Source organism: Tachysurus vachellii, chromosome 10, assembly GCF_030014155.1.
Source record: "Tachysurus vachellii isolate PV-2020 chromosome 10, HZAU_Pvac_v1, whole genome shotgun sequence".
Taxonomy (NCBI): Eukaryota; Metazoa; Chordata; class Actinopteri; order Siluriformes; family Bagridae; genus Tachysurus; species Tachysurus vachellii.
The window spans coordinates 15,163,353-15,186,340 of NC_083469.1; the positions used below are offsets into that span (position 1 = coordinate 15,163,353).

The window sequence follows — 22,988 nt, forward strand, 5'->3', positions numbered from 1 at the left end:
ACATGACATGAACACAACATTTGCTGGCTAAAAAGCATCAAACTGATACGCCACTAAAAACAACTTCTTTGTACCTCCATTGAAGACCACTTCCCCAAGACAGTCTTTTGGTACCTTAGATGCACATCGCTTGTGGCAGTTAAATTTGCAATCTAACAGAAACAATGAATAATTGTACACAATTAGTGTGTTATCTTCTCAATAATCTAAGTTTACCTGCATATTTTCAGAAAGCAGAAGGAAAGGCTAACCCTTGCACTGCATGCCCTGGCGGAATAGGCCTTTGAGCAGGCGTTTGCAGTACTGGCATATGGTGGGGCGTGTGTACGTGTGGATGACAAAAGTATGAGGCACTTTCACCCTCCCCAGCACCATCTTCTCCATCCAGATGGGCCGACCACTGCAGGATGGGATCCGCTTCCCTGCTTCCTGATGGGGGCGCTGTTGCTGGAAGTCAAAAAAAGTGGAAAGAGAGAATCAGACATAGAGTCTTCTCAAACTGAGCCAAGATGGACTGTCACTGTTACAGGGCGTTTCCTCAACAGATGGTTTAAATGACATGGCTGAACTTTGTCACATTCACAGGAAACAGTAAACGATGAAAACACCAAAAAGAAAGTCTTTCAACTTGTATTCATGTTCCGACTTTTTATGCTTCAAAACAGACCACAGCAGCTTTAATAAAACCTGACTCAACCTAGTGCTCTCCACATACAGTGTGCCTGGGCACAACACTGAAAAGAATCCACAGAGGCTTGATTTGATTTTCTTAATTCCATTTTCAGTGAACTTTCTGATGGCTGAATGCAAAGGAACATACTCGGCCCTGGGAAAATACCAGACAAATAATTGTAGAATGTGTGAGTATCAGCCAGTTAAAACAAGGTTGGTGTTCTTCATTGTATCTGAATTTTTTGTGTCTGTGGACAAATAAGTTGTATTTGATGTATTATTTCTATCATTGGTGGAATAATACAAAATAATAATAGAAATAATAATAATAATAATAATAATAATAATATCCCACAAGTTTAAGACAAAACTCTATTGAATTTGCAAGTGTTCTATCATTCCTGTCAAACAAGTCTCTCACACAAACACACACACACACACAGTCTCTTGCAGTCTTCATGAAACATAGGAGAGTCTCTTTTGTGCTCTGCTTTGATAGAATGGCCAAAAGGTCAAACCTCTGATCTGGTTTAACGTGAAATTAAGTTCATCCAGGTTCACATCCTATAAACAATGAGGCATTCCAGCTAATGGAACAGGAGAATATAATTCCTAGAGAGGTTCCCCTGCAGAGTCAGTATGGACTTTTTAATCCTTTCCTTCTCCTGTACAGTCTCAAATATTAGCAAATTTGAATTAAACTGTCCTCTCAATTGCATAGACAAACACCTCTATATTGAAGAGTTGGAGGAAGTAATAGATGTAATGCAAAGGACTAGGTGAGGGCATGAAGGAGAAGATAAATCATAAAGAAGCATACTGAGTCTCCCCTTACCTCCTCCAGGGTCACAGCAACATTTTCTGCTGGTAGAGGCCGCGGAACAGACAGTGATGGACCAGGCAGAGACACATTGGACAGACGCCTCTTCCTGACTCCACTACAGTTGTTTGGAATCTTAAAGGCGCATCGCTTGTGATAATTGAGCCCACAACCTGATACACACACATAATATGGACATGCATGTCAGGAACACACTCATTATCTACACTAGATCAGACATTATTGTATAATCTTTTTTCTTCTGGTCAGTTCTTTTAAATGTCCACTAGAGAGCTCCATAAACACTCTCACTTGACAAAGAGCAGAGAAAAGCTTACAAAAAAAAGAGCACTCTTATATCACATTCAAAACCATTTAGATAAGGCTTTAGTGAAATTTAGGCCTCTATATTAAATTTATAGACAATAAGCAGCTCTTGGCATGACTGATGAAGTCTGATATAGCAGCCTGTATCCATCAGCAAAGCTTATTACAACAGCAAACTTTGAAGGCCACATCCAACACTTGGCAAAGATACACTGTGATCCAATCAAAAAGCCCCTCTATTGGGCTTCAAAGGCTGGCTGGATAGAGCAGAGAGGAAGCCAACACAGCATTGAGACATCTCACTGCACGACATGGTTACCCTGAGCCAGAGGCACTGAATCAGCGTGTTCGGTGCTGTGTCTGGAAAACACTTGATGCTTTGGCCTTTGGTGTGCAGACAGAAACAGTTCTGAGACCCATATGGAGCACATGTGTAATGTATTGTTCTTATGTACTTTATGGACACTCATATAAGTTTGTGTAGTTCTGTGTACTCAGTTTGAGTGTAATTAATAGTTAATATATGCATATAATATCTAGGACATGCTTGTCTTTTCACATGGTTAATATTCAGAAATTTCTTAAATGCAGTGCTTAGAAACATGTATTACCTTCACATTTGAGGCCCTGACGAACGAGACCCCACAGCATCTCCCCACAGTAGTCACAGAAGGTAGGTGCCTTGTATGAGTGCACATAGAGGGCATGAGGCCGGATCTGAAAGTCTTCCACTGTAGCCTGAGCTGCAATTAAACCGCAACTTAAAACTAAACTCAACCAAACAAATGGACTTGAAACCCTGATGAGGTTAAACAACACAATATATAAATGAAATGAAAGAAAACAAAACAAACAGGGACATTATTATTATTATTATTATTATTATTATTATTATTATTATTATACATTTATTTGATACTAAACTGTATGAATAACAGAAAGTAAAAAAAAGTCCTCATCGAATTCTGACAAATAATTCTATATTTCTGAATTTTATGTTATTGATAGGAATATCAGAGGAGAAAGCTACAAACTAGTTAATTCCAATAATTTTTTAAAATATACATCTGCACATCATTAATGAGGCACATCATTAATGTACTGGATATGATTAGAATTCAAATTTCTTTAATTACAAAAAGGCAAATCAGCTGAATCAACTGATATCTGACTCATATCTGACTAAATCAAACTAGTATTTTTATTTTAAACTCTTGACCAAAACAGTGTGTAGAAATGCATTCCACATGTATTTGATATCTATCTGTCCTAGATATTCAGGTCTAAACATTTTAACAAACTTTATCATATTTTCAGAAGCCTTACTTATGCAAAAGTGTTAAAGGAGAAACCACAAACCATACAGTAAAACACTACTCTTTAGTCTAAGTCAGAGAAAGTGATTCACAGATGTGATTCAGCTGTGAGTCACAGCACAGTTTTGATGCTTTTTACAGAACTGAAAAGACTCCCAAGTGAATACTTTAGACAATAGTGAAGTCATCTGGTTGATTCACCCATCAGGTATAAATCAGAACCTGATTAAAAGATTCCAAATGTAAGGGTGACGTCTTAAGTTGCTTTTAACTGTTAAAGCACTTTTGTATAAGAACTGACTAAACAAGGAACAAAAAGCAAACTGCAGTGGTTCCTTTAGTGAAGTGATTTGGGGAGTTTCAGGCAGAAATGGATGACCACCAACAATGCGGAATTAGGTGGACAAAGATTCACATGTACAGTATATGGTGATTATGAGGCTTCAGTAACAGGCTGAGGTCCATTAACTGTGTGAGATCAATCTAAGCTTCACACTGTTGTCTTCAGATGTGTAGACACCTATAGGACAGGGGGGAGCAGGTTCAGTAGTGATAACCTTCTTTCAGTGGTCTTTGCTCAAATATCTGAGCTGCACTGATGAAGATCACAGCAGACAGATTACATTTCAGCTGAAATGTTCATCAGTAATGGCCTCTTAATTGTAATATCTCAACACTGGGTACTGAACAAGGCAACAGTGATGACATATACCTGAATCTCTCATATAATTGGATTGACTGGAGCGGAAAGTGATAGCGGAAAGTGACATCAAACGCCTGGTCTTCGGATAAAAGTCTTCTTATCTGGATCACTCATCAGTGATAAATCAGCAGCTGATTAGAAAAATGTTCAAATTTGATGGTAGTTGGGAGCGGTTTCCTGGCAGAAAGAGAGGGAGAGCCAGGAACACTCTGCAGTGCAGCCTAATATCCTTATGATCCAATAATATTTATACACATCCCTTCATTTCATTTTCTTTTTGCTTCTTCTTTTACCATTTTATACTGTGACACTACATACAAAGTTATACTCAGATAGAGTCATGAAACCACACAATGAGTTATAGTTTTTAGACATTTCTGTTGGCTGCAACACATTTGGAAAGAAATGAAAAAAAAGACAACAATATGAGCCCTGCATGAGTGAGCTAGTCTTCGTGGATCAAAGGCATAAAGCTGAAGACTGGAGATAAGTCAGTCACATGCCAGGCAGCAGTACAGAGCGCTGACACAAACTAATAATGAGGCATTCATGAAAACACCCCATAGACTGCATTATGTAAAACCATGATCCAAACATCCAAAAAGTAATCAAACGCTCACAAAAGCACCTAAATGCACCAACAAACAATAGCAAATATTGGCTGAGATAAATTGACCATAGCTGTGAGTGTGTGCCTGAACCCACACAGTGTCCCAGCAATGTTCCTCAAACACAGTGTTCCTAGCATAGGCTCTAGATGCAGCGACCAGGATCATTTCAGCTACCAAAAGTGAGTGAGTGATGTGGTTGTCTGTGGTAATTACCAACATGCTTGAGAATTAAAAAAAAGAAACGCTAGAAACCCATAGACCAAAATCTCTACAAAACACACCAACAGTTATGCAACAGCTGACTCTTTTTTCTGTTTAATTTTCTTTTCTTCAACATATGTGTTAGAAAAGCATGTTTGCTGAAATATAAGTCATTCAAAAAACATACATCTGGATAGTTGAACACACTTAAAAGCACAGGATCAAGACCAAATCAACTGTGGTGCACACTGTAGACATGCTATCTCGAGAGAAACTTTTGTACTGATGGACCTCCTGCAGGGCTGGAACACTCAAGTCCTGCACAGCTCTCTTATAGCCCTGCAGCACTTCACAGTAGAACCACTACCGTCGTTTACTGTAATAAAAACAAGCCCCTGCCTTTGAGCTGAACGCCAAGTCAAAGCTGCCCTCCTGTCACTCCACACTGTGTGGAATATTTTCCTTTAAAGATGTTTGATTAACACAAACGTAACAGGACAGAAGGCCATCCGGACAGAAATAATGCAGGGTTATGAGAAGAACATCTGCTCAAAACCCTGCTATAGTATTATATGGTGAAAGTGCCATACATTCCACATGCAGTGAGATTCATTAATGATGAACTCTTCTCTATTAGGAAAGGAAGGATGCCGTTTAGAATTCTGGTGCTACTGCAGGACAATACAAGTCAAGCATGAGTGCTGAAATATGACATTCATTTCTGCTTGGCGTGTGTGTGAAGTCCGATGTGCGAGGAGGATGTGTGAGGCAGGTGTGCTGTATTACTCCCCTGTGGAGATGACTCAAATGACAGGAAAATCAGAGCTCACAGAACAGCACTCACAGGACAGGATGCAAAATCCATTCAGGACAGGAACAGACCATAAACTTTCCCTAAAACCAAAAGCCTACTGTAAATTCAAACACTGTGTTTTTTTTCTTTGTCTACACTGCTTTTATGCTTTTTTAATTTGTTCAACAGATTATAGTATATGGTTTAACCCGGCGGTCTCAAACTGTTGGCCCACAGGTGATTTATGGGCCCCATTACGCATTTTATGACAAAAATATGAAATGTTTTTTTCTAGTTGTTTCATAGAATTTTAACTGCCTCTTCATATTCAATAGGGACAAAATAAATAAATAAATAAATAGATAAAATAAACTCGTAATGCCGATAGATTTGAGAAGAGATAGTTTCGGGCTTTAGTAATTAATCTTTTGTTCAGCTTTTGTTTGGCAAATGAAAATATGTCTCTTTCCAAACCAAAAAAGGAAAGTGGATGTTAAACACAGAGAGTTTCAAGAAAAATGGACATTGTAGTATTTTTATCTATCTGATATGCAAGGAAAAAGTCACCATTCCAAAGGAATATGATCTCAAGAATCATAACTATATAAACTATATATAAATAAATACAGACAGTTCTCTACAGTATGAGAAGTACCAAGAAGATGAGAGAAAAAAACAGCCACGCAGTTGCAAAGAGAGCTAACATCCCAGCAAAGCCTTTTTCATAAAGCCTAAAAAGCTGATGCTAGGGTTAAAGCAAGTTATATGGTGAGTGAGGAAAGCCATTCAGTGATGAGCAGTTTATGAAGGACTGCATGTTAAAAGTCATTGATATTCTATGTCCAGAAAAGAAGAGCATGGTTAACAATCTCTCTGTATTGACAAGCACAGTAGCAGAGCGGATTAGCGAGTTATCCGTTGATATTTAGGATCAGGTATGCAACAAAGCTAGAGTTTTTACTGCATACTCTGTAGCACATGACGAAAGCACAGAAATACCAACAGGGCTCAGCTAGCTATTTACTAGCTTATATCAGGGGTATTAATGACAATTTGAAGTGACAGAAGAGTTGCTGAGGTTGTTAGTTCAGCAAGATTCTAAAAAAGTTATTAAAGTTAACATAATGTAAGATATAAAACAATGTATAGACACTGCAGTTTCCATTTTTTTTTTTTTTTATAAATGAGAGCTAATATTTCAGTCTGTAAAGTAAATATTGTGTTTTCTTGTTGTAACTGAATGCAAAAATGCCCCTAGTATCAGATGTCAATCACAGCTGTAGCCCCCAGCCAATCTGAGTTTGAGACCAGTGGTTTAAACAATATGGGCCAGAAGGACTCCCTGCCTCTTCCTAGATAAAATAGAATGTCTTGAGTCTATGTGTCTGATGTGATTAAATTATTATTTTGCATAAACTTGTGGACTATCTGCAACTGACTGTGCAATAGTAGTCTTAATGAATCTATCCTGTTTGCAGTTACACAACAATAGTAACTACTGACAAAGAATGTTGTGTGCCAGTGCCACCGCAGAGCAGCAGTGTCAGAACTGTACTCCAGTCTCATCCAGTTAGTGCTAGTTTGTTCCATATCAACCTCACTAGCACTCACCATCTGTCTGAAAACATGAAACAGGATTTGTGAAGTTTCCACAAAAATGCCCTTGACAAAGCTTTCAAAGAGCTCATTTCCCGTAGATCAAGGTTAAAAAGCCCAGAACGTACCTGAGAGGACAACCTCAATCAGGTCTCCCTCATGGATGTCATCTGCTGACGTGAGTCGCTGCAGAATGTTGTCAGTGTTCAGGTCATGGCGGAAGAGCAGAATCTTGTCATACATACCAAAGAATCCACATTCTGGGAACTGAAGACAACAAATAGGGTTTAGTAATAATATCAGTACTCATATTAATGGCTAAAGCATGCTAAAGGATCTGTCCTAATCCACACTCTTAACTTTACTTAATATATCAAATGAAACAAAAAAAGATAGCATGTTGTGAATGTTTTGATCTTCAGAACAGCGTGAAATTACCTAGGTGTGTAAAAACAGTCAATTTAATTCAATTTCATTTGTATAGCACTTTTATCAATGGTATTATCACAAAGTACATTTATAGCAATAAAAAATATTTAGAATAAAAATTATAGTTAAGTTTAAATTTACATTTAAATTTAGATGTATCTCTAATGAGCAAGTCAGAGGTAAAAGTGGCAAGGAAAAACTCCCAGAGAGGATATGATGAAGAAACCTACAGAGGAACCAGACTTAAAACATATCCTTAACTGGGTGACATTGGAGAATGTGATTAACTAATGTCCTTCCTACAGTCAAGTGGAGTTTTTGAGTGATATATACACCAGTCTGGCTGTAAGTGAGCCTGACTCCAAATACACTTGATATGGTTAAAGTTTAGTCAATTTTAATTCCAATGACATGCTGTAAGCTCATTGGCTGGTTCCTGGAATAATCCAGTGATGATATATTCTCTGGAATATGATGCATGCATGCTGGACCTTCCAAAAGAGGATAAACTGTAGCCAACATTGTTCAGATGCACTATGCCCATCCAGACACCCTTCACTGGATATCAGGGGCTTTACCATGTGCCAGAAAAACATTTTCCTTAACAATCACACTGCTAAAACCAGCCCATACTGCAGCACTAATGGACTGAATAGACTCGTGGTTTTTTGCACATGTTAATTATTCAATTTATCCAAACTGGCCTCTTCTCAAAAATCTGAAGATGGGCTTTTAGCAGATTGGAGCAGTTTCCTGCTATACAGAGCGCCAGGATCATTCTGGTGCAATGCAAAGATCTGCAGATCAATGTTTCATCTCTATCCATAATGAAATTTATACTCAAAGAGGTTTTTCAACACAGTATTTTAAGATCTATGGAGCCATTCAAGTGTGTGCATGATTAATTGAACGTCCAATTAATGTAATGGCAAAGAGCTCCACTTCCTCACCTTTATTTGATTTTTCATTTTCTTCAACTTTGGAGTAACTGTTGAAATATTGTAATATTATCATACATTTTAACAAATTTCTACTTAACATAAAACCAGGGAATAAGTTATAGTTTTTACACTTTTGTTTGGAAAAAAAAAGTTTTTTGCTGTCAAAGAGATTTGGAAAGGGATTAAAAAAGAGAAATATAGGAGCCTGAGACATGGCCTTTAGCTGGTCTAGCCCATTGGAGACAAACAACGATACATGATGCCGTGTCAGATGACACTGAGATACGGATAGTCTGTTTGTAAATTGTCTGTCTGCTTTCGCAAACTGCACCTTTTTCCTTTAAACCTCTCAACTCCTTAATTAATCTTAATCAGAGTACACACCAGAGGGTTGGGGGCCAAAATTCCAGTGAATAAGTTGCTTGGAAAACCCTAGAACTGACTTTCAATAGTCATTAAAATCACAGAATGTACTCTTTTACAAAATCTTTTGAATTGTACTACAAATGTGTACCACACCTAATCACATGAACCATGACGTATAGTAATTTACATTTTCCTGGAAGTGTTGGTAGCTAATAAACTGGCAGCTTAGTGTAGATCCTTACTGAGGTTTCTAGTGTATAATTTTCAGTCATATAAACCTTCATTTCCCAAGATGATGTCAGGATATAAAACGCAGAGATGAGTATGATGGGAGCAATAAACACAGTGAGCTGCTCTGTGTTTGAGGAATGGCTCTCCTCACAAGCAGATTACACAAGCTGAGAGACATGTGGTGCGGAGGGCCTTGTGTAAATGCCCAGAATATTAGCCTTGCAAGAAGACATGCTTAAAAACATCTGTTGGAACAGGTCCTATAGCTATGAGTCACCCCTACTTCCTTAGGCTACACACTTCTCTCTCCTCAAATCAGAATGAGTAGAACTGATATAATTCAATATAATTCAATATATCTAATTCAACCATATTGAATAAAAGACTAAGACACACTGTGAAATTGTTAATTAATGCCATTATTAAAACACGAGAGAGCACTATGGATGAAATTAATTTAGTGACTCTTCTGTCGCACGTCTAATAATGGAAAAGATCTTCAGTGTAAAATCTTATACTGTCTTCTGCTTTTCACTGTTCACAGATGTTACAGAATGGCTCAGATGTTTGGACTGTGGGGTCCAGCTATTTAATGCAACGTAGGATCTAATTATCAGATCTTTGTGAATACAGAGTACTGAGAGAATCACTCGTCTTGTAAGGTCCCTGCCAGGATGTGACTGCAACCAACAATACTGAGTCACTTCCTCTTCCCAAGAGTCACCAGGGATCCCACCTGTCCGGGGCATTACACAAGTTTAAACCTAAACTATAATAACCCTCACTTTACCTCTACAGAAGACGTTGTCAAAACACTAGTTTTCTCAGTAATAATTCATTAATATTAAGCCTACAAGTAAAGCCATCTCTTGTTTTTGAGTTCACTAAACACTATGTTGTATTAAACCATTATGCTTCATTCAATTCTGTAATTTTAATAATTAAAACTTATATACTATTATATGATTATATAATAGTATACCAGTCCAGATACAGGTCAGTCAAACAGGCAACACTTCAACTTTAAGAACAAAAGAAGTGTGAACACATAGTGATCAGCTGCCTGAAATATTTCTGTATTTCAGACACAGTTCTATCAGGTGCGAGTGAGTGATTCAAGCACTGCTTTAGCTAGTCTGCTAACATTAGTTTCTTACCTAACTTTTTGACAGGTTGGAGGAAAAAATACAAATATGAGATAACAAAATACACAGAGAACGTTGACTGTTTTTTTTTTTTTTTGTAAATAACCAGGCATAAATGATTGTCATCTACAATATTTTGGCTAGCCAGACCCTTAGCAAAAACTACTACATTCTGAAGCAGCTTGCTGTGATATTACATGGAGCAACTCTTCTCCTCATCTAGAGCTCATGAATATAGCTAGCTATACTATTTAATAGCTAACTATTATTTACATTCTGTTGGTTATCCACTGCTAATGAATGCTCGATCAGACCGTCACAGTAGGAACTAAGTAACAGTAGCCAGAAGATATGCTCTGGATGGAGAGCATTTGCTTTGTCATCTGGTAGTCAGTAACGAAGTCACAATGACGTAAATCATTTTATGTAACCGATACACAGGCTGCATCCAAAATAGCACACTACCATGCCATGGTGTTAATATTAACACTACAGCATGTGGTTATATTAACATTAGTGTTAGTGTTCATTGAGCACTTGAGGACTTGAATACAATAAAGTGCCTTTGGAACAATTAATTCACACTTCTTCACACTGATGACTCATTTTTAAATTTGGCACATTTTATGCCGGATGCCCTTCCTGATGCAACCCTCACTATTTATCTGGGCACAGAAATCACTGGCTTGAAACTCCTGTGGTTAGATTAAAGATTAATTCACACTGCAGAAGAAAAATACATACAACTCATGGTATGTTCTTCCAGAAGTAGTTTGAATAGCAATTTACTACCAGAGAGAGCAAAATCTGAAAATTTAACATTTTGTGTCTTTAAAATCCTGACATTACAGTTCTCATCTTAAGTGAAATGCAGTTACATAATTACATTTTTTTTCCACTTTCAAGCACTATGTCTATCGGTATCAAATTGTTCAGGCTGATTTGCTTTTACTACAAGAGCTAAAGAACAGAGAATATAAAACACACACAAAAAATGCCTCTATGTAGAAACCATGGAGGCCAACATGCCTTTTAAATAAAAACTGTTCTATTATTCAAAGTTTAAGATGAAATCAGTATGTAGATAAAATTTGAATAAACGTGAAACAATTAAATCTAAAATAATAAATGCACTTAACAAAGAATTAGGAGTGCTGTTAATAACATTTTAAGTAAATACTATGTTTAAATTTGCTTATTTTTTTTTATATTATTTTATATATAATACATTTTTCATGGGTTTCTACCAATACCGAGGCATCCAGAAATTGTACCAGCTCCGACTGTCTTCTGTTTCATGAAGATTTTGGACCTTCACTGAGATGAGGCCAAACATGTGAGGATCCTCCAGTTGGAATCTGCTTCATGAAATATTCAGACATTTTAAGAAGAGATGCCAACTCCATGTGGTCTTTGAGGACAACAACCTCCTTGTCAATACAACAATTGTCAGACTGTATATTTATAATCAAACCCTCCAGTGTCACCCAAATGAGGATGAGGTTCCTCTCAAGGTTTCTTCCTTTACTATCCAAGATAGTTTTTCCTTGCCACAGTCTCCTCAGTCACCTCAGGCTTGCTCAGTGGGGATAAATACAAACACATTTAATTATATCTAATATTAATCTTGAATTTTTGTATTGTATTAATCTTTATATTACCTTTTTGTTATGTTCTGTAAAGCTGCTTTAAGGCATTGTCCATTGTTAAATGCGCTATACAAATAAATTAGAATTTGAATTTAAATATAAATAGTAGTAGTAGTAAGAAAAAGAAGAAGAAGAAGAAGAAGAAGAAGAAGAAGAAGAAGACCCAAAATTATACTAAAAAAAAAAAAATCAAACTTGGATTTAAAAAAACTCCAATGAGTTCTTTCTCTATATAAAGAACCATTTAGGGGTTCCAATTACGAAGCAATTGATAGAGCGATTTAAGGTTAAGAGTGTAAAGTAAAAAATTCAATTTTGTCATTGCACAGCAGAAAGTTTAAAAAAGTTATCTAAAAATGAACAACCATTGCCAGTATCTAATTTTCAAAGCTGGACCACAATGACTCATGTATCTACTTATCTGCCTCAGATGCATATTGCAGGTCTAATATCTCTGTGAGAAATCTACAGCACTATCATTTACTATACTCATTTACAGTTACTCAATTTCTTTGACTAAATGCAATTGCTATGACAGATATTATGAAAGAGGGACTGAAAGCTTGTAGGGAGGAAAAGAGTTAGAGAGATCAATGTAAGGGTCAGTGTATGATGAAAGTTGGCCAATGATGAAGGCTATGGACAGAACATGCCACACTGCCAGCACACAGGTCTGGAAAGTCCATCAGCCACAGCTGTTTCCCTGGTGGAACTGTGCACACAATGCATGGCAAACAATACTATAATACTATAATACAATATAATGCCATGGACAGTGAGAAGTGTTGATAGCTCAGTGATGTTACCGCCACCCATGATGGACCACAGCACAACAGAGTAATAATACAAAGCAATGTAGAACAGAGCAAGAAGAAGAAAAGAAAAGAACAACAACAACAGTTAGGTACTGGATGGGTCAAGAGATAAAGGGAAAAAATAAGCCACTGCAACATCCTTATGTAGTACCTTACTTATATTAACTGCAAAGCCAATCCCTGTTCCAATTGTCTCTGATTATCTTCAACAAGATACATCCACTTCATCGTCATCACCTTTTTTTCTTGGCAAAAATTAGTTAAAGTTATGAAATTGATCTAAGCAAATACATATTTAAGTTTTGAACAAAAATAATGCTTACTATTTACTTAAATTTTAATTAAATTAAAAACAAAGTTAAATATTGAAGCAGATTATTTCGTTGCATCTTGATTTGCTCTCGTCGTTAACTCTTCACTGTCTAGCAAGGCCTGTTGTGTACATTTACATCCCTAATTTGCCACAACCCCAAAGTTAGTCAAACATATAGTACCAGGTCCAAAGTGTCTAAAGTAGTCCTTCTTCATAACTGTGTCATCACAAAAAGTCTTGGTTTGTTAAGCACAATATAAATTGAAACTACTTTCAAAAGTTACACAAATGACCAATTAATGTAAAAGCTAAAACGCTCCAGTGTACTTAATCTTCTCTTATGCACTACATTCATCCAGTCTGCCCGCTTATATAGCTCCATTTTAAATAGATTGTTGGACTAATCAGCATGGCTTGAACCCAGTCATCTCCAGCAGATGAATGCAAAACTTGTACTGTAGCCTTGTGGCTGAGCTTTAGAGCATGGAGAAGCGAGCATGCACCAACAATGACTCCACTGTTCGCACCCTCTTCCTGGCTTTCATGTGCACATGGAGTTTAGCAGAACAAAGAGATTGAATTCCAGACAAAAAGTGCCCAAGGCTGTTCACTGAGATGCTTCTGGAGAGAAGTCTCCCTTCACTGCTAAAGTGCTTCTGCGTTCCTTAGTCGAGATTTAGAGATGTATCTCTATGAAACTGTATAACACTAGCACCAGTGGAGAAACATGGGAGCCAGAAACTCTAGAACTCTTGACAATCATCTCTTGACAGAGGTTAACATATGTGCGTTAAAGCAGTAGGAAGCTGATTCTGCAGTATTATATTGACTGATGAAGGTTTTTGCACGGGAAGCGGGGCAAAACCAGAAGACACAAGCTCCCTGAACACCTGAGCAGTTGAGTACAGACACTTTTTAATAGGGCAGACCAACTCCTTTGCATGCTAACCGTTAACACATTGCCAACAGAGATTTATAACTGGCATTAACATGCAGACATTTCAAAATACATCCTTCCTGTGTGAGATAGCAGTACAAGGTTTTCCTCTGGCTGTGCCTGCCCCCGAACCCTGCACTTCCTCGGTGGCAGTGGGTTCCTCCTGTTGGCATGGGTCATCTCTCTCTTTCTCTCTCTCTGTCTTCACTTCACATGTATCCCATGCCAGCGCAGCAACAGCTGGTGCCCTGAGCACTGCCATGCCAATAGCAGGAAGCTACAGGGAAGCTGTGAGGTTTGTCCACACTGGCTTAAGAAGGTTTACAGACACACAGTAGAGAGGATATTGACACGCAGTGAGGATTTGCATAGATTTGGAACAAAGACAATATTATACTATAAACAGTGTGTCACATAATACAGTGTCGGTATGATGATTGTGAAGATTGCAACTGCAGGGTTGTAACAGTAATGTTGTCAGAGATGTGATAACTCTACCTCACAACAAAATTTTTTGTTCAGAGACTTTCTTTACTATTATCCAAATTACTGCACAATGCAGTCATGGAACACATAATCCTCCGTATTTTTCATTATATCCTGCTTGTCTGTGGTTCTGCAGTTCAGTGTCTTATAGAAATCCAAAAAAGGCATACATGGCACAAGGTTAATTTTTGTGAGAGATACTCAAAAAAAGAAGTGACACATCCCTTGATTTTAGAATCTTGTTCTGTCCCACCAATTATGCATACTTCTTTAAGTAGTGAAAATGAAGGCAGCTGCTTCTTTTTCTCATATCCATGATAATCTAACCACATGTGACTATGCTATTAGTAATTCCCAATGTTTATTTATTAAGTGATACAATACAAACAAATCTGATAGAAGGACAGATAATATTCTGGTAGGATCCATGGACTAACTAACTACTGTAGAATATTAATCACTTAGATTTCATGTACAGATTTAATTAGAGATTAAGATAGTTCTAATTCCTAATAACATTTAGGGGTTGGTTTACGTTTCATAGTTACACTAATATTAAGTTGTATATTATTAAATTAGTTTTTAGTAAACTTAAAAACAAATGGCAAGATACACTATCAAAACCTCTAAGGAAAGATCTGTTCCACAGATGGTGCTTGCAGAGCCAAAAATCCTTTCAACCTTGAAAAAAAGGCAGTCGAGGCAATCACACACATTTCTCTTATGAGACAACAATTCTGAAAAGAATGAAAGAAGTTCAACACATGACAAATGTGTCTGTGAGGACCACTCATCATGTAAGCAGATTAAAAAAAAGTAGCTTGCTGTAATCTCTTGAATCCTGCCAAGAGCAAGCCATGCAGAAAAAAAGAAGGAAATGGTTTATTTGCAGGTGAAACATCTTAACAGCACGTTTTTCAAAACATCAATTCTGGAACTTCTGAAATATAAGTAAATTACGAATAAAGAAATAGCACCACAGCGCATCTGCCCTGCTTCTCTGTGCCAGGTTATTTAGCAGTTTGAACACCACACTAATGCCTTGAACAAGTGGACAGTATAGCAGGCCTTACATCTCAGTGGCTCTTAGCAGCTTAGCATGAGCAGATTAACAGTCCATGGGCTGTGTATTACATAAAACTATCTGCTCACCACTGGCTGGAGTGTGCCAAGAAAAACAGCACGGCTGGAGCAGAGGGAGCAGAAGCAGCCGAATTTGCAACCCATCTGCACCATCATTAGCCTTTGTAAGGTTCACGTTTCAACCGAGTTTTAACCCACACTATATACACACTCCCTCTCAGTCCCCAACTTCAGTCCTCATCCACTAGGATAATCTCCACTTGTAGAAAAACCAAGCAGGGCATCCATCAAACTAGAACTGCTGCTTGGGCTCTTTTGATCTTAAAATCTATTTGTTTAAAACTTCCTGCACTTTACTGGAATTCACTTCAATGGGGAAAAACTTTTGGATCCTTCCTTGTTTATTTATACATAGTATTTCAAATGAATAAAATGTCATTTTTTTGTTGTTGTTTACTTCTTTAGAATGCAATTCTTTATCGTTATCGCTATGTATTTGGTGTTTTTAAATTGCTAGGATTAGCAAGATAAGTCAAAGTGAATTACTTCGTAAGAAATAATACTAAAGGGAGGAAAGTAATTGTCTTTAATTGCCTTTGACAATATCGATTTAGATCATTCCAGGTCCATTTGAGACAAATATTTTTCACTATAAATCCCTTTGTAGACGCTCCATCACAGAAAACAAAATAAGCATCATTACTAATTACTATAAATGACATTAATAAAGGAGACATGTACAATCTCTTTTCTGACAGAGCACAACAATAAAATCCTCTACTCATTAGAGTGAGTTTGCTTTAATAGAAAAATACACAGGGACATTCAAATACAGCCACATGGTTTATATTTCATTTGGCCAAACTTGTGTACACTCTACATTTAAGCCCGTTTTATCAGTGTAATAAATACAATAGTATATATTTCTGAACAGCTGACATTTTATGTAAGGTACAAACTGCACCTAATGCATGTTTAATCACTTATTATTTTATTCAGTGTCTGAATCTGGAGTTATCACACTAGTTGTGATGCATCCTATATAATAGCAGTTTTAATGTGATGGACATTTACATGCAGTCAAATCACACAGTGTAGATGAAAAACTTATTTGCTCTACATTGAGTAGACACTTTAATGAACTATGTAACACCAAAAGCAAACAAACTACAAAATTTTATTCCAATGTTCCACTGAAAAAACAAAACAAAAAAAAACAACATTGCATTATACATAATACATTTTTCTTAAATGGTTTATAATAATTCTGACCTGACAAATTAGCACGAGGGCCTGTGCAAATGATCAAAAATCTGTGTGTAATATATAAAATATATTTTTGCAACTATTTGTGCAACTTTCTCAATCTGGCTTTTTAAATAAAGTGTTAGTTTAGTAGTCTCTTCAAAGTCACTGAAATAAAGATTAAATGTAGATTTTTTTACATTTGTATCTCTGAGATATTTAAAGAAATAAATGTAATATGAAGTTTTATGTCAAACCATTAAACATAGGGCTCCTTGATCAGACATGTAGCAAATCTTTAATCTATTTGGCGATTTGAATTATATTTAGGCAGACCTTTTTTAATAACTAATGTGACGACAGAAATAAAGCCCAGATGTTTCCATGTGTGCTTCTGATGAGATGGTTGGAAAAAACAACAGTACATAGGCATAAATTCATCTTAATCTCTCACTGTTAAATTTGAACCAACTTATTTGCCTCGTTTACCTGGTGACGGAAAGGAATTTTTCATCAACATTACCCAGCAGTCCAAAGAAAATGACTCTGTGTTCTTTCTTTCAAGACCCTTTTAAACTTCCTAGCTTAGGAGCTATCAGTTCAGCCGATCACTTGAGTCAAGGAGTCAGGCAGGAAAAGCAAGTCTAACAAAAACACCTCCACAAAACAGCTTTGTCAATCTGTCCAAACGTTGCTGATCGATAGGATTAGCACCACAAACTCAGGAGACTAAGAAAGGCCAGTCCTCCATATGGATTTCATTGTAATAACCTGCTGCTATTAACATAATTGGAGGAAATCTCTCCATTTTTGAGTGCTAACAGTGGCTCCATTGTTGTGTCTCTGTGACATCTGGGCTTTTTTTGGGTGTTGGAAGAATTTGTCATACAGTTCGAAGCAGTAGAATGGACCTGACAAATGAACCGTGCATGAACTCTTGGCTTCTGCTTGCTCATTTTGAACAGCAAGGGGTCTGAAACCTGACATAGTGCCGAGCATCTGTGTGCACTTTCAACACGTCATGGAGAAAATCCTTTATGTATTAACTTCCAGAGGGACTCCCACTGGAAAGATTTACATACTTACATCTTGTTGCAGATTGCCAGAGGGGTCAACATGGCTACCGCTGTGCTGTTATGCTTACAAATTTGACGTGTTAAGGAGGTCTCGATCTTCGACAGAAATCATGATCAGCTTATCATGGCACCTCATCCATGTGTTCTGTTTTGTTTATACTAAACTCCAGGATGTCCTGGACAGTATGCTATAGTACATCCTAACCCTGCTTTCTATCCTGTCAGCAAGCATTACTTATGATGAGACACAGTGAGTGATCGTCACCATTTTAGCTCAGGAAAGCATGTGAGGTGCAGCTCAGATCTTGAACTGGTAAACAGACAATACACACTTTTTCTTCAACTGTTTTAATCATTCATTCTGAGAAAACTACTAAGTCTGTTGACTGCTTTCTAATAAGCTGTAAAACCTAAGAATTTTGCAGTTTGGAATGCCAATTGACCACAGTTATTAGTCTTGATCATTTTGCAGCAAACTATTAGACAAATTAATCTTTTAAAAACATGTCAAGCAAACGTTAGCTAAAATATTTCAGTAGTTGAGTATTCTACAAAACTGAGGACTAGAAAAATATTGCAGAACATCAACATATGGAAAAAACACTCAACTCTTGTTTTCCAAATGTGACTCATTTGCTGCTGAAGCAAATCCACTGTTGACACTTGCTGCGGCTGATCTCATGTAATTATGTATATAATTTTATTTTCAAACGCAAAGCACTTTCACTGATTTCTAATATTATTTAACCTCTCTGATCTGTCTAGTGAAGCAATGACATGGATAGAAAGATTTCAGCATATTACTGTCTGCAAAAGGAAGCATGCATTTAGTCTTTACATCAACTTCAAAACAGATTCTATCTCAGAGCTGTGAACATCTACTTATATACATCTACATCTACTCATACTTGTGTGTCTTATTCTTACCCAAGGAAAATTAAAGGTATTTTTTCAAGACATCATACAAGATAAATCAAATTACAATAAAATAAAATGTAGAATGAGAAAACAATATTGGTACATAATCACTTAAAAAGCTACTAATGAGATTAGTTCTTTGAGTTTTAGCCCCCTATGCAAGTTATTCCAGGCAGAGAGAGCATCAAATTTAAATGCCTTTGAATATTCAGGTGCACAGCAGTTTAGCAGTTTAGTAAAAACTCCTGGGTTGGGGGTTTAATTCCCACCTCCACACTGTATGTAGTGTTTAAATGTTCTCCCTGTGCTTCAGGGGTTTCCCCTGAGTACTCTGGTTTCCTCCCCAAAACATGTGGCATTTTTAATGCTCAGATGTTAGAGAGCGAGTTTTGGTGACGATTTTTACTAACTGAGATTTTGACTCATTGCATGTACCAAAACTGGGTTGTGATTGATCAATGACACATTTAATGTGTGTGCATAATATATGATATATATCAAATAATATTTTATCATTTTACAAATGATATATGTTGTTTTATAACACATTTGTATTGTTTTCTGTACTCTGCACACTTGGTACAGTTGCTGCAGAATAGCAAGTAACACAACTGGTTAAACGTGTCACATTATTTCCTGTTTCTACTTTTGTGATGGCACTGAAAGTTCAGCAAAGGAGAAGGAAAGACTTGTAAATACATGAAACTAGATATTTATAGGACTGTAGCAATGTGACTGGCTCACTTTTGCACTTTTCCACTGATAGAAAAATTCTTGTGCACTGCTGGAAAAATGCTGCTCGCTGAAATGCCATGCCAGTACTTTGCAAACCTGCATGCACAACAATAATGTATGTAGTTGCAATCAAATCACGCATCGACTTGAACTGAATTCCTGAATGTGAAATACTCACTCATCTCACTCATTTTCTACCACTTATCCAAACTACTTCGGGTCACGGGGAGCCTGTGTCTCAGGCGTCATCGGGCATCAAGGCAGGATACACCCTGGACGGAGTGCCAACCCATCGCAGGGCACACACACACTCTCATTCACTCACACAATCACACACTATGGACAATTTTCCAGAGATGCCAATCAACCTACCATGCATGTCTTTGGACCAGGTTGAGGAAACCGGAGTACCCGGAGGAAACCCCCGAGGCACGGGGAGAACATGCAAACTCCACACACACAAGGTGGAGGCGGGAATCGAACCCCCAACCCTGGAGGTGTGAGGCGAACGTGCTAACCACTAAGCCACGTGCCCCCCCTGAATGTGAAATAATGTCTGTGAATATGTTGCTCCACCCCCACAAGAATCAATAGTGGGGACAGACTCAGGTGTGAAAACACCTTAAAATCAAAGTCCAATTCCAGGGGAATAGTTTTCATACATTTTTATGCTGCTCTACCTCTTGAGGTAAATCGCTTACAGTATATGAAGACGGCAACAACATCTTGAGATGGTAATACATTTGTCCACAGAGTGGGAATGACCACCACCAAAAGAGCCTACAATGGCGATTTGTGCATCAGAACTGGACCATGAAACAAAGAAAGAATGTGGTCTGGCCTGATTAATCACACTGCTTTTACATCATGTGTACAGCTGGGTGTTTGTGTGACGTACCTGAGGAACACATGGATGCACAATGAGAAGAAGACAAGAAGGCAGAGGCAGTGTGATGCTCTCGCCAATGTTCTGCTGGGAAGTATCTCCTGGTTTTTCATGTTGATGTTAATTTGACACATACCATCTACCTAAACACTGCTGTAGAGCAGTGTAGTAAACCAATTCATGGCAAAGGTATTCCCTAATGGCAGTGGAATCTTTCAGCAGGATAATGCCCCCTGCAACACTGCAAACATTGTTTAGGATTTTTTTGAGGAACCTGATAGTGTTTTCAAGGTGTTATCTCCAAATTCCGCAGATCTCAATCTAATCGAGCGTCTGTGGGATGTGTTGGATAAACAAACTGATTCATGGTTCACCTCACAACTTACAGGAAGTAAAATACCTGCTGTTAATGTCTTGGTGCCAAATACCACTGCACACCTTTAGAGGTCTGTGTGCATGATATATGATATATATCAAATTATGTATGACTGTTTTTGAATCATATAGGACTTAATCTACAATAAGCAGCTGATTTTAATGTGACTGACTTTGAATGAGAAAAATATGTATTTTTTTTACTTATTTTGCCTTCAAGTAATCTTGCTAAGCTTGCTTCACATAAAGATACTAGCAATGTCAAAGTGTGAAAGTGTGAAACAGTGTGAAATGTGAAAGTGAGCAACAGTCACTATTTTTGGCCTCAAAATTTTCCACAGCCATATATATATATATATTTATATATATATATATATATATATATATATATATATATATATATATATATATATGGCTGTGGAAAATTTTGAGGCCAAAAATAGTGACTGTTGATTTTTTTCTTTTTATGTATGTATGTGTGTGTGTATATATATATATATATATATATATATATATATATATATATATATATATATATATATATATATATATATATATATATATATATACACACACATACATACATAAAAAGAAAAAAATATATGTTTCCTATTATGACCATCAACGTAAATGCAGAGTTTTATAATATATACACAAAATGAATATATAGTCTACATCTACAGTATGTCAATGCAAAAATCAAAGGTTTTGTGAAGGGTTTTGATGTTTTATCGAATAAACTGTTAGAATATATATAATAGAAAATAATCCTGCATCTTAACATTAAAAGTGTAATCAGGTATTAATATCTATGTTCCAAAAAACACAGAAACAGGAATGACTTTTCTTTTATTTAAAACTGACTTTTTGACTTAAAATAAGTCTGGAAATGTTTATGCAGGCAAACACAGCAACAGCCATGCTTCAGAAAAACCTCATTCCTAATTTAAAGACTGGCAAATTCACTTCATCCATGTGCCCCCGTCAAGTACTGCCAAGGCAAAGACATCTATGTGGCAGTGGTGCAGGCTATGACTCTTACCGTCACCCCCCACAACCCCCAACCACACACACACACACACACACACACACACACACACACACACACACACACACAGGGCTCTGGCCTGACACAAAGCGTAATCACCATTCATCTGCACACTCAGTCAATCATACACACCCTGCCTTTTAATGAGTCAGGCTGCTGTGATCCATGATTTCTGACTAGGGGAGTGTTTTCTCCAACTGCTCTATTATGCACTTGAGCAGGAACAGCAAAAAAGCACAACTGCAGATGGTACAGATTATGCTAGTCACTACACAGAGGGTACTTCCCTTCCCTTCACTGCACAGCTCTCCCTGAGAAATGTACTACTGTGTAAAACAAGACCATCCCTGTCTGACACTCTATTTTATAAAGCTTTAAAACATTTGCTAGAAAAATTGTACTGACTTTGTTAACATTGTTTTACAACACAAACACACAGCATTATGTAGACCTGAACAATTTACTCTGTGTACACATCTGCTTAGGCCACTAAGCACAACCTCCATGCTTCAAAGCACAGACACACTGTTATACACTAAAACATGTTTTATTCTGAGTTTCTAGGAAATATCAAGGTAAAAGTTTTTGGAAGCAGTATATCACACTGAATGAAAAAAATTAAATACCGTTCCTTCCATAGGAGCAGGCAGATGCTTGCTATATAGACCTTTGGGGTCAGGCTTGGGGGAATTTATTTCCTGTTCATTTTACGGTTAGTTTTGGCCAGGATGATCATGGCACACTCCAGTTTCCATATGCTCCCCCACTTTTTACTCAAGTCTCAAGTCTTTTTCTGCCAACATTTCGGTTCTGGGTTACCTTGGTAACAGTTTAATGTTGACAGCTATCCTCCCAATGAACCTGCAGGAGAGGAATGATAAAGTTCCTTAAAAAACAGAAGGCAGATTTTCTACCTTTTCTCTTAGCCAGAACAAATTGATAGCATTTTTCTTGGAAATGTAAATAGTCAGATGTATTTTAAATCTAATAAATCCTGACTGAACATCCCAAACTACAGTGACAACTGATAAACCCTTCAGCTCAGGGGTTTGTATGAGGGAATAGTCAATGTGTCTGTGGTTTAGAATTTGTGCATCATTCACAGAGATATTAGCAATATTTAATGTAAAATGACTGAACCTCAAGATATGAAGACTCCTGCCATAGACAACAGCTGCAAACTAAAACTAAACAGACACTAATCTGTAAGAGAGCCATCTACGCACAAGAAAAATGAACAGTGCTTAAAATCAGTAATTACAGATCTGTAG

General features: G+C 37.2%; 1 protein-coding gene across 3 annotated transcripts in view; it reads right to left on the bottom strand.

The window, feature by feature from the left end:
* The window catches only part of prkd3 (protein kinase D3), a 39,971-nt gene that overhangs the window by 11,114 nt on the left and 5,869 nt on the right, over nucleotides 1-22,988 (bottom strand). For 2 of the 3 annotated variants that reach the window (XM_060879810.1, XM_060879811.1), the window contains exons 3-7: nucleotides 7,168-7,306; nucleotides 2,431-2,562; nucleotides 1,508-1,665; nucleotides 252-447; nucleotides 75-152 (exon numbers count right to left, since the gene is read on the bottom strand). In XM_060879810.1, coding sequence (XP_060735793.1) covers nucleotides 75-152; nucleotides 252-447; nucleotides 1,508-1,665; nucleotides 2,431-2,562; nucleotides 7,168-7,306 — 703 coding nt within the window. Of the gene's footprint in view, nucleotides 1-74; nucleotides 153-251; nucleotides 448-1,507; nucleotides 1,666-2,430; nucleotides 2,563-6,946; nucleotides 7,062-7,167; nucleotides 7,307-22,988 lie in introns of those variants that run through there. The other variant, XM_060879812.1, reaches the window with a different exon arrangement.